The 10,523-nt window shown below is 42.4% G+C and overlaps 1 protein-coding gene across 2 annotated transcripts in view; it reads left to right on the top strand.

The window, feature by feature from the left end:
* The window catches only part of il16 (interleukin 16), a 22,624-nt gene extending 12,373 nt beyond the window's left edge, over positions 1-10,251 (top strand). Inside the window, exons 12-25 of one of the 2 annotated variants that reach the window (XM_037980039.1) lie at positions 408-525; positions 593-725; positions 1,210-1,297; positions 2,383-2,591; positions 2,710-2,898; positions 3,304-3,402; positions 5,712-5,805; positions 6,079-7,139; positions 8,142-8,275; positions 8,516-8,672; positions 8,969-9,070; positions 9,199-9,430; positions 9,520-9,645; positions 9,727-10,251. In XM_037980039.1, the coding sequence (XP_037835967.1) occupies positions 408-525; positions 593-725; positions 1,210-1,297; positions 2,383-2,591; positions 2,710-2,898; positions 3,304-3,402; positions 5,712-5,805; positions 6,079-7,139; positions 8,142-8,275; positions 8,516-8,672; positions 8,969-9,070; positions 9,199-9,430; positions 9,520-9,645; positions 9,727-9,893 (2,909 nt within the window). In that variant the 3' untranslated portion in view covers positions 9,894-10,251. Of the gene's footprint in view, positions 1-407; positions 526-592; positions 726-1,209; positions 1,298-2,382; positions 2,592-2,709; positions 2,899-3,303; positions 3,403-5,711; positions 5,806-6,078; positions 7,140-8,141; positions 8,276-8,515; positions 8,673-8,968; positions 9,071-9,198; positions 9,431-9,516; positions 9,646-9,726 lie in introns of both variants that reach the window. The other variant, XM_037980040.1, reaches the window with a different exon arrangement.
* Positions 10,252-10,523: the final 272 nt, after the last annotated feature.

Genomic DNA, 10,523 nt, shown 5'->3' on the forward strand with positions numbered 1-10,523 from the left:
TCCTCCCTCATGATGAGTATATCCTCCCTCATGATGAGTATATCCTCCCTCATGATGAGTATATCCTCCTTCATGATGAGTATATCTTCCCTCATGATGAGTCTAATGTCTAAGGCCACATCTATCAAACTCTGCAATGCAAGCTTCTTAAATGTGTATATTTGAAGCTTTAGAAGTGGTTTTCTAAAGAGCACCATACTTTAGGACCAGGTGACTCATATTGGTTTTCGAAACAACATCTTTAGGTTCAGGTTCATGAAGAACGATTTGGCAGCAGAACCATAAACCAACAAATAACCACCATGAAGCAGCTGTTAAAGATATGAGGCAGATTAAAAACTGAAATGACTGATTTATGACCAGCTGACCTTTAAGTTGTAAACGGCCGGCTGTATCTAACGCTCTAGAGGCCGGAGTCGGTTTGGGAATCGGACTGTGCTGCGTTCCTTCGGATGAAGGATGTTCTGGGATCTTTATTCACACCATCTCTCCTGGATCCATCGCTCACATCGACGGCAGACTGAGGTGAGGAGTGAAAAGTATTTGGGTTCAGGTTGGTTTCTGTAGACTGAACAACTTCTCCCATCTTCAGGTGTGGCGATGAAATCAAGGCGATTAATGACACTGTGGTTTACAACATGGGTCTGAATGATGTTTACTCCATCCTGAGCCGGTCCAAACCGGGTCCAGTTCTCATCATCATCAGCCGCCACCCTGACCCCAAAGTATGCAGATCTTTAAATTACTTTAACTGGTCTCACAGAAACATTTATTCTCTCTAGCTGCACTAAGGTGAAGGCAGACCATAATATTTTTGGATCAGATTTAAAGTTTTGTTTAGTCCGTCTGAATACTCTGTGATGTTAGCACAGATATTGATTCCTAAAGATCATCTGTTTGGACTTCAGATGATAAGAAGGGTTTTAGAAGAGTGGATGTGAAGACCTAAAGCATCAAAGTGTTTATCTGTTCCTTTTCAATGTGGTTCTTGGCTCCATAGCTTATTGGTTCCTAGGAAGGGTAGCATGCTAAAAGTTTAACTAAAACACTTTTAAAGATCTTTTATATGAACTTCCTCTGACGCAGAACATTTGTCAAATACAGTACATGCTGTGGAAATCTTTAGATGTATTTAAAATCTTTTCTTATGAAAACTGAGCATTGGTGCTTTTTACTGTAAAATTAAATATTTCTGACTCTCTTTCCCAGGTTTCAGCGCAGCAGCTAAACGATGCCATCATCCAGGCAGTGAAAAACAGTAAACAGACAAAAACTAAGAGTCAGTGGAGAATTGACGGTAAACTTTGGTCATTATCCTTTCCCACATGGTTCATGATGAGGTGTTATTTGTGGTGGGAGAATATGAGCACCAATAACCCTCCTGAGGTGCTGATTGCTGACTGAGATTCTATGAAACTGAAATTAATAAACAATTCTCCTGGAACTGGGCATCTTATTAAGACCAACACTCTACAAACAGGCCTGTTGGTGATCAGACTGTCAGGGTTGTTTTTTATGTTCCAGTTTGGGTTTATTGTTAATTTTATTTTGTTATTTAGTTACCTTTATGTTTAGTCTGATCTTAGTTCAGTTCTTGCTCCTTGTGTCTTTGCATTCCTGTCATCATTCACTTCTCCTCAGTTTATCTCTTTTCTTTTCTTGCCACGCCCATCTCCACCTGCTCGGAGTTAGTAATCACTCACCTGTGCCCACTTCCCCTAATTACCCTCTGCTTTAAAGCCCGGTCATTTCCTCGCAGGTCTGTTGTTGCTTACATGCGCTGTCTGGTTCTGTTCATGTCTTGCCTCTTGTTTGTGCTACATTTTGGATTTTTGTTATGGTTTAATTTTGCTGCCTTGTCAGCTTTTTGTTTTTGTTCTTTTATTTAAAAATAAATTATTTTATTTCCCGGAACCAAGATGAGTCAATGAGTGCAATGGGTTTGCTGCTCTCTCCTCCCAACCTGACCCAGACTGATCATCTGCTCTCTTCAGAAGATCCTCAACCAACAATCCCAACAATCCTTACAGAGCAGCTCCTTCGAAATCTGTGAACCAAACTACAGAAAAGTCCAAACAACGTACAGATTACAGAGAACAACATAAATGCACAAAAACTATCTAAGAACTGAGATAAAAGGTTAAAACATCAGATCAGCTGAGGAGGTTCAGACATCCTTCAAATTTAAACAGGAAATTAATTAATAATTTACTTTAAAAGTTTATTAAAAATTAATGAAAAATTGGAACCTGAACCATGATTTAAGGGTTTTCCAGCCTTCCTTTTGTTGTTACATATGTTACACAGTTTTTCATGACATGTTTTTAGTACATCGCTGATCAATATTTGATCTGATTTTTATCATTTCGTTTCCTGTTAAAGGAATGTGTAGAGCGGAGTATTGTTCTCACAGTCAGCAGACATGTGATTATTGTCTGGAGAGGAGTTTCAGTCTTTCAACGATTCAACGCACACAGAAGACAGTGACCCGCTCCTGGAGCGACAACACCAACAACCACAAGAACCATCAGAACCAGCACAACCCACACCGAAAACCACTGAGCAGAGGTCACAGCACGGACACGCCCCAGGTAACCACACCTGTTAGGACTTCTAACAGCTGCTGGAAATATTATTAAATATTTCTTTGTTCGTCTGTGTCAGTTCATATGGGTCAACTATATTTATGTTTTTACACAAATATTTCAGTCTGTGACCAACATGTGGTCTGAGAACCAAAGGCTGGTTCCTGTTTATCCTGATGAAGACTATAACGTTCCATCCAACTCTGCTGCTGACGGGTCCGTTCAGCAGGTCTTCAATCAGGTTCCCAGAGGAAGTACATCCATCAATCCTTTACCACCTGGTGTTAGTAGTGTGGTGGGACCTAACATGAAGGTTTTACAGTATTTTTATTAAAGACACATTTCTAAATATTTGAGGACGTTGTAGAGTAATTTCTCCATTCTTTACACCCGTCATGCTATCCTCAGCCTCCTTCAGGACTGACCAACAGAAAAAGAAATCATGACAGGACTATTATATCAAAACAGATCCATATTTAAATCCACTTACAGTCTGTTCAATCCAAATATAGTACATTCCTATCAGATTAAATAAATCATAAAATGCCAACAAGTAAAAAGCTGTCAAGGGAAGGTCAGTTAGTTTACATTTGTATATCAATTTTAAATGTCTTTAACAGGAAACAATCACTTCCTATTTAGAAGCATTACTACACTCACCATGCAAGTTGTTTCGTTGCTCTGTGCTCGTTCAGTAATGCTGTGTGTGTTTGTGTAGCTCACCTGCAGAGTGCAGACTGGTTCTCCGGACCTGGCTGAGGAGGGTTATAATAGGAACTCCTTGGGACTGGAGCAGCCATCACACACTGGTTGCCAGGTACACCTTTTTATAGTTCTAGTGGCATTAAATGATTTCATTTGACCTTATTTAGCATATTTGACAGTATATTTTCATAAAGGAAGTATTGTTTTGCTCCCCTAAACTTAACAGCTTGAACTAAATATTACATGCATGTAATGTCAGTACAGTCCCTTTCACAGGGGCGGTACACAATATTCATTTCCAGCTGCCTGGTTATGGTGTTTCATGTATGCTTTGCCTGCCTGCATCTTCCATCCTGCTGTGATGTGCTGGACTGTCTCAGGGACATCAGCCTCCATCTTGGGTCCTGCCTGGTGTGGTAGACCCCGGCCTTTATTGCTTTTGTCATGAGGGCTGGTAGGATTTTGTTGATATCAGCCACTTCCTCAATCTGTGCACCAGACTTAGGGTGAAAGCCTCCGTGCATTGTGAGGAGTTTTGTCTTGATGTCAGACTTTTATCTCCTCCTTTGGCCAGGTTATCTGGGCAGGGTCAGTATCTGATGACTGGCACCCCATACATGTTGATGGCTTGGACTTCCTCAGGAAGAACATCTTCTGATTTGAGGTGTTTAACATCCATGTCAGCTCCTTGGTAATGTGAATCTAACTGAGTCCGCTCTCTCCACCTCCATACTGTTGATAGAAAGCGATGCCTCGAGCTACAGTTCTGTGGACCAGCAGCTGGTTCCTGACTCTCCTGGTGTTGGTGCCAGTTCCCTTCTGTGCCTCGCTCAGGTACTGACCCATGAACCTGTTCATCTTAGCTGCTATGATGCCTGACAGGAGCCTCCATGTTGTACAGAGGCAGGTGATTGGCAGATAGTTGAGTTGGATTGTCCCTTTCTGGGGGTCCTTTATGACCTGAAAGTCCTGTCAGGGTGGGTTCTTCCATCAGCAGCTGGTTCTGTTGTCCTGCTAGGTGTTCATGGAGAGCGGTCAGTTTCTTCAGACAGTAGATGTGGATCATGTCAGGCCCTGGTTCAGTCCAGCTTTTCCTTCCTGAGACTCTGCAGCTGTTCTGGTTCCTGGTTCTTGCTCTGGGAGGTCGGTGTGATAAGATCTCAGATTTTCTAACAGCAAAGGTAAAGTGAAATCAGTGTAATCACTTGATGTTTTGAGAATAAATTCTTTTTTTTTTCAAATGGGAAGTGTAAGAAAGTGCTGTTTGTGTACTCTGTATCGTTTAGCACTCATTCTAAACAGCACAGCAGTTAAAGGTTGATATGTGCAGGACCTTTAATTATAGGACAAGCTGGTTATTCTAATTAGTTTATCAGAAAACACTGAAGGTTTGGTGTCCAAATAAGGAAGGTTATAGAAGGCAGAAGAAGCTGTCACCTCTATTTGCAGCTCTGTGTTGTCACTTCCTCTGATATGCATCAGCAGAGCTACAGAAGTCTGTCTCTGACTGTATTGATCCTGTTTGCACTAATGTACGAATCCCTCTCCTCCTCTTCCCCACCTTCAGCTCTTCAGCAGCACTTACAGAGCCATGCAAAAGCTCCGCAAGTTACTCTTAACAAATGTATGTGAAGACATAAGACTTTCACTGCTTGCTGCTATTATTATTATTATTATTCATAGTCGTAGGAATAGTATGATTATTGAAAATGTAAATCTGTTAGCCCAGTTCTAAGCATTATGGGTAAATGGGCTAAATAGTTTTTCTTTTTTCAGTGTATTTTGTTATTGTTTTAGAATAATGCCATTTTGTGGTTTAAAGCTGAGGCTGATGGTGTTCTAAGAGTTAATGCATTGATTCAAACAAGTCTTTAATCTGTTTACAGACCTAAAATATAAAGAATGATATTTTCAGCATGCTAACAGGATTTTTTTCTCATATATTCCTTTGAGCTTACAGTATTTTTACAAATACTATATTTATAGTGAACTAACCTCTGCTTGTAATAATAAATCTAAAGTTTGCTTTATTCTTCTCCTGATCTGTTTTGTGTTTGCATGGTGTGGATGCTACAGTCCATATCTGATGTTAGTTTGCTGTTAGAGCTACAGATCATTTTTAGGAAATTATGTTTAGCATGTTCAGTATCATATTTTAATTCTAGACTTTTACTTCCTGCTTCCATTGAGCATTTGTAATGCACAGACATATAAATGGGATTGTGTTGGTTTACTCAGATGTGTTGCAGTTGCATAAACTAGTTTCAAAGTGCTGTTTTTTTTAACACTTATTATATATACTGCAAATTTTTATTTCTTCTTCTGAGTGCATGTGTTTCTGTGTTAAACAGGAGGGGTGTGTATTCTATTGCACTTGTCTGTGGTTGCTGCTCAAAAAGTCACTTCCTGTTTGTGTGGCAGGAAGAAGAACTTATAAGAAAAGAGTCAGAGCAAAGCCAAAGAGATTTTGTGCGTCTGGAGTCTGCAGCGTTTACAGAGAACCAACTCCAAACAGGTAGGAGACAGGTAACGTGTCAGCATCAGTGTGCAGCTCCACAATCTGCTCTTCAGACGACTGAACAGCAGATTAGTGTTCGAGTTACGGATGTTTCAGTGGAACGTGATTAAACTTCCTGTTTTAGGCAGGGTTTTCCTGTCTGTCGCTGTTGTCTGTAAGCTGTTTATTTGTTTGACAGTCGAAACTTGGTTACATGTGAAGCCAGTTTACATTTTAAAATATATAAATCAGTGTCGTGAAAATGTTTCAGAAATATTCTTCTGTGTTCAGGTGGAACTTCTGCTGCACTCTGCTCCAAACCGAAGAACGGTGGTCTGAGGAGACAGGCTCGTATCAATCCACCCTCTGAAGATCGGCTCCAGGACCCTTGGGTTCATCTTTCAAACTGCTCTTCTGAAGACCTGCCTGAGATCTTTCCCCATCAGCACCGTGCAAACAGCAGCATCCCTGCCACCATGACAGATGAGGAGAACATCACAGAACAACCATCCACTGTGGCTCAGAAACCTTCAGGATCAAAGACGGCGCCCCCTGTGGCACCCAAACCTGCGTGGTTTCATCAGAGCCTCAGGAAAATCCGGAATGATCAGGAACAGAGGAAGCATGCTAATTCTTCAGGAGAGAAGTCTTCTGCAGGTCTTAGTAGAAGCTTTGGAGATAGATCCACCTCATCTGGAAGCAAGATGTCAATCAAGCAAAAGATTCACTCTTTTGAGAGCTTTTCTAGTCCAGAGCCTCAAGACAAAAGGAGCAGTGTGAGGAGGCCTCCTGCCCCCTCCACCTCTGTGTCTTCAATGAATGAGAAGCCTGCAGCTCTCTGCAGTTCTTCTCCTGGCTCACATGAAGGTCATGACAAGAGTCAACACGACATGCAGTCAGACCAGTCTACATGTGATGAAGAAAAAACCAATGAACCTTCTGGTATCATCTCAGCCACGTTGGAAGATTGTCCTCAAACAGAGATCGAGACCTCTGAAAACCAACCTCCTTCCAACGAGTCCACCACTGAACCAGAGTTATCACTCTGTAACTCCAATCCCAGCGTGGAGAAGAATGATGCTCATCTGCCTCCAGTCCACAGCGATGCTACGGTCCTAACATCCGAACAGGAACCTGAGCCAGAAGAGGTGGATATCAGCAGGTCCACAGAGTCCGATGGTCTTTCTGCAACAGCGGCAAGATCCTGTGAAAACGATGCAGATGGAACCATAGAAGAAACCCCCGGAGAGCTGCTGAAGAAATCTCAGAGTCCTGTTCCTCCCACAGACAACCAATCCATGAAGACTGAGGAAGGAGAACAATTTGGGAAAATCCTTGCCTTCAGTAACCAGGTAACCTGTCCCAGAGGGACACCCTCAGGTCATGAGACAAATGTTGGATATTTCCAAACTTTATAGCTCAGTGCAAAAAAAGGAACAATGGATAAATGTTTTGTAAAAAGAAGTATGGGGTGTACCTTTGTTCTTTCTGTACATTACACAAATGTTTCATTTATATAAACTTGGTTCATTGTTCCAGTTTAACGCTTATTTCTACAATGTTCCATCAAGGAGCAGGAGTGGTCAAAATGGGAGCTCAGTTCTAAATGTACAGTTTTAATAATATATATATTAGTTTTCTCATGAACATGCAATGAGACCATTGGACCTGTATAAAAATGTCTCTGGGCCTTCCACATATATCTGTCCTGGATGTCTGTCACTGTTCTGGTTCCTGGTTCTTGCTCTGGGAGGTTGGTGTGTTCAGATCTTAGATCCTGGAGCCATGGGGTGTTATCATTGAGTGATGCCTCCTCCTCCAGCATGGCTCAGTCTCAGCTCTGGGTGGATCCACTGACAGTATACTTTGCTCCTTATTAGTTGTAGCCTTGACTCTATAACATGTCAAGGACCACAGCTGTGGTGTGTACCAGCTTATTTTTCTCTGTGATAGTGCCAGTAGGAATACTTAACAGTGCTGAATTCATATCTTCTAGCAGACTTTCAGAGGATATTTTATCACTTAACCAGGTTAGGGTGTTCTTACTTGGTTGTGATCTTCAGTCTCAGGTCAGTTGTTCTAGTTTTCAGTTCGGATGTTGGTATCTATTTTGATGTTGATGAGGTTGATGATATATCCCCCCTGACCGGTTGTTCTGGCTCCCTCTGGCTGTAGCATCTTTGTTGAACCTCATCAATCTGTAGAAGTGACAGCAGATTCCTCACATGAATGTTGGAACACTGGGTTCAAAGTTGTATCTGTACACAAGTTCCTATGATACACACTTGTTTGAATATACTGTACATAGTTGTGTAAAATAGTTTGCTGAATCTGTCTTTAATGTGTTCTTCCAGGTCTCACAAGCATTAATGCGCTCGCTTCCTGTTCCCTGCTTCCAAACTCCGACGGACCCCTCGGGTGACGATATAAGTACCAGTCAGGAGTCACAGCAGGGCCTGGACAGAAAAAACACAGGATTCTCTGTCAGGTAAGAGGTCCTCGGAGATGTTTGGGTGTACACATTCAGTAAGAAGTATGAGGATTATGAGCAATACTTCTTCAGGATTTCACAAATTTTTCTTTGACTTTGTGTCGAGTCCCTGTTGGATAGTAAAATGTGCAGAGTGCAAACAGAATCTGTGAATAACATGTCGTCCATCTGCAACAGTGGCTAACAGACCTCCACCTGTACCTGCAGCTAAACTTTATCTGTTGTTTTCACCCACAGCTTGGCCACACTGAGGGAATGCACCATCGAGCGAGAGGAGAGATCTGACTCTGATCCAACCCTCATCTCTGCTCACTCTGTCATCTCCGTCATTCCTTCAGAAGAAATACAGATGATGATACAGGAAGTGAAAGATTTGGATGAAGAAACGGTGAAGGTAAACAAAAACATCTTGAAGTCTAACTTGGTCACATCTACTTCCCATTTCTCTTTGTCCTGTTGAAGCTAATGTTTGGATCTTAGATGTCTGTTTTGAGATTATTGTTTTATGTGAACTAAATAGCATTTATTTACATTAAAACAGGCTTCCACAAACCAAACTAAAATCTGTGTGCGCTGGACTCTTTGGAAAATCAGACTTTCACCAGATTGTTTTTGACTAAATGTTACATTTGAAGGTATGAAGAGATGTGAGCAGAAATAAAACCTGACTAAATGTGCGTCCCTCTGCAGACGCTGGTGGACATCCATGTTGTGATTCTGCATAAAGAGGAGGGAGCCGGGCTGGGCTTCAGCATCGCTGGGGGGTCTGACTCGGAGAACAAAGCTCCAACTGTAAACACAACACTGTGCACATCCTTTAGATTAGGATTTAGTCTTTTTCCATCCTTCGTCTTTATTGTATTTTCTGTCAATCAGGGGTCAGGGGATCAGGCCAGTTAACCCTCTGGTTCTCCATCCAGGTGCACAAAGTGTTTCCCAGTGGACTGGCAGCTCAGGAGGGAACCATCCAGAAGGGAGATGAGGTTCTGTCGATAAACGGCCAAAGTCTGCGTGATGTCACACACGCAGACGCCACCGCAGCTCTGCGTCAGGCTCGCACTCAGAATCTGGCTGTGGTGGTCGTTTGCAAACGAGCCGGAGAGGAGATCCAAGAGGACGGGGTCCAGAGAGGACAGGAGGACAGCCCTGCAGGTGACACACACACAGGTTTTCTGAAACGAGGATTCCTCGTTGTGTTTTCCTGTAAGTTAACAGGGAGGTCTGTTCCTGTTGTTCAGCAGAGAAACAAGAAGCTCCTCTGAGAGTGGAGCTGGAGAAAGGACCAGGGGGGGTTGGTTTTACTCTGGAGGGGGGAAAAGGCTCGATCCTCGGAGACAGACCTTTGGTCATCAACAGGATCTTTAAAGGTCAGATGGAAGAATCCTCAGTAAAGTTTCTGTTTCTGTCAGGAAACGTTGAGTCAAACAGCAGTCCTCTGTATTCGTCAGGCGGAGCAGCAGAGCTGAGCGGCCTGCTGTGTGGAGATGAAGTTCTGCAGGTCCAGGGCCGGAGTCTGCAGGACATGACCCGCTTCGAGGCCTGGAACATGATCAAGGCTTTACCTGAAGGCTCCGTTTCACTCGTCATCAGGAGGCGGCCGGGGCCAGAGGAGTGAGGGATCCAACCTGAAAATCTCTGGATCCCTTATTTATTTTCACAATAAAACAATCAAAAAAATAAAACACTTTATCAGAAATTTATAAAACTTAGACAACAGATCATGTTAACTGTCGTCTGAATTACAGGTTTGTCATAAAATTTCAAGTGAAATTTTCTGGATGTTATATTTCATCAATAATGTCCAAAGCTGTCTCAGGCTTTAATTCTGTTAATTATAATTTAAATCACCCGATTAAAGATTGTGATTCTGTTCTAATCTGTCAGGTCCTGTATCCCCATCAGACAGGGATCCGTTTTAACCTTTATAAAACCTTTAAGATCAACAAATAAATGTTAATATTTTTTTTTCCGCAGGATTCAGAGTCTTTTCTGCATCTGTCAGATTCACTCCCTCCTCAAACGAAGCTGCTGCACTTTATCCACATTTAAAACAGGTTTTCAGCTACATTTAAAGGAAAACCCCCCATATTTATATAAATTCCTGTCAGGGCTAAAAGCTCAGCTGTTTGTGAGACAGAGCTGCTGGGAGAAGAACCTGAGGCCAGAGAGAACCTCATGATCAGTGAAGCAGAAACTGTCGTCTTGAAGGCGATTCTGGATCCGTTCGGGGGGGGGGGGGGGGGGG

This window comes from Kryptolebias marmoratus, linkage group LG15 (genome assembly GCF_001649575.2).
Source record: "Kryptolebias marmoratus isolate JLee-2015 linkage group LG15, ASM164957v2, whole genome shotgun sequence".
NCBI classification, from domain to species: Eukaryota; Metazoa; Chordata; class Actinopteri; order Cyprinodontiformes; family Rivulidae; genus Kryptolebias; species Kryptolebias marmoratus.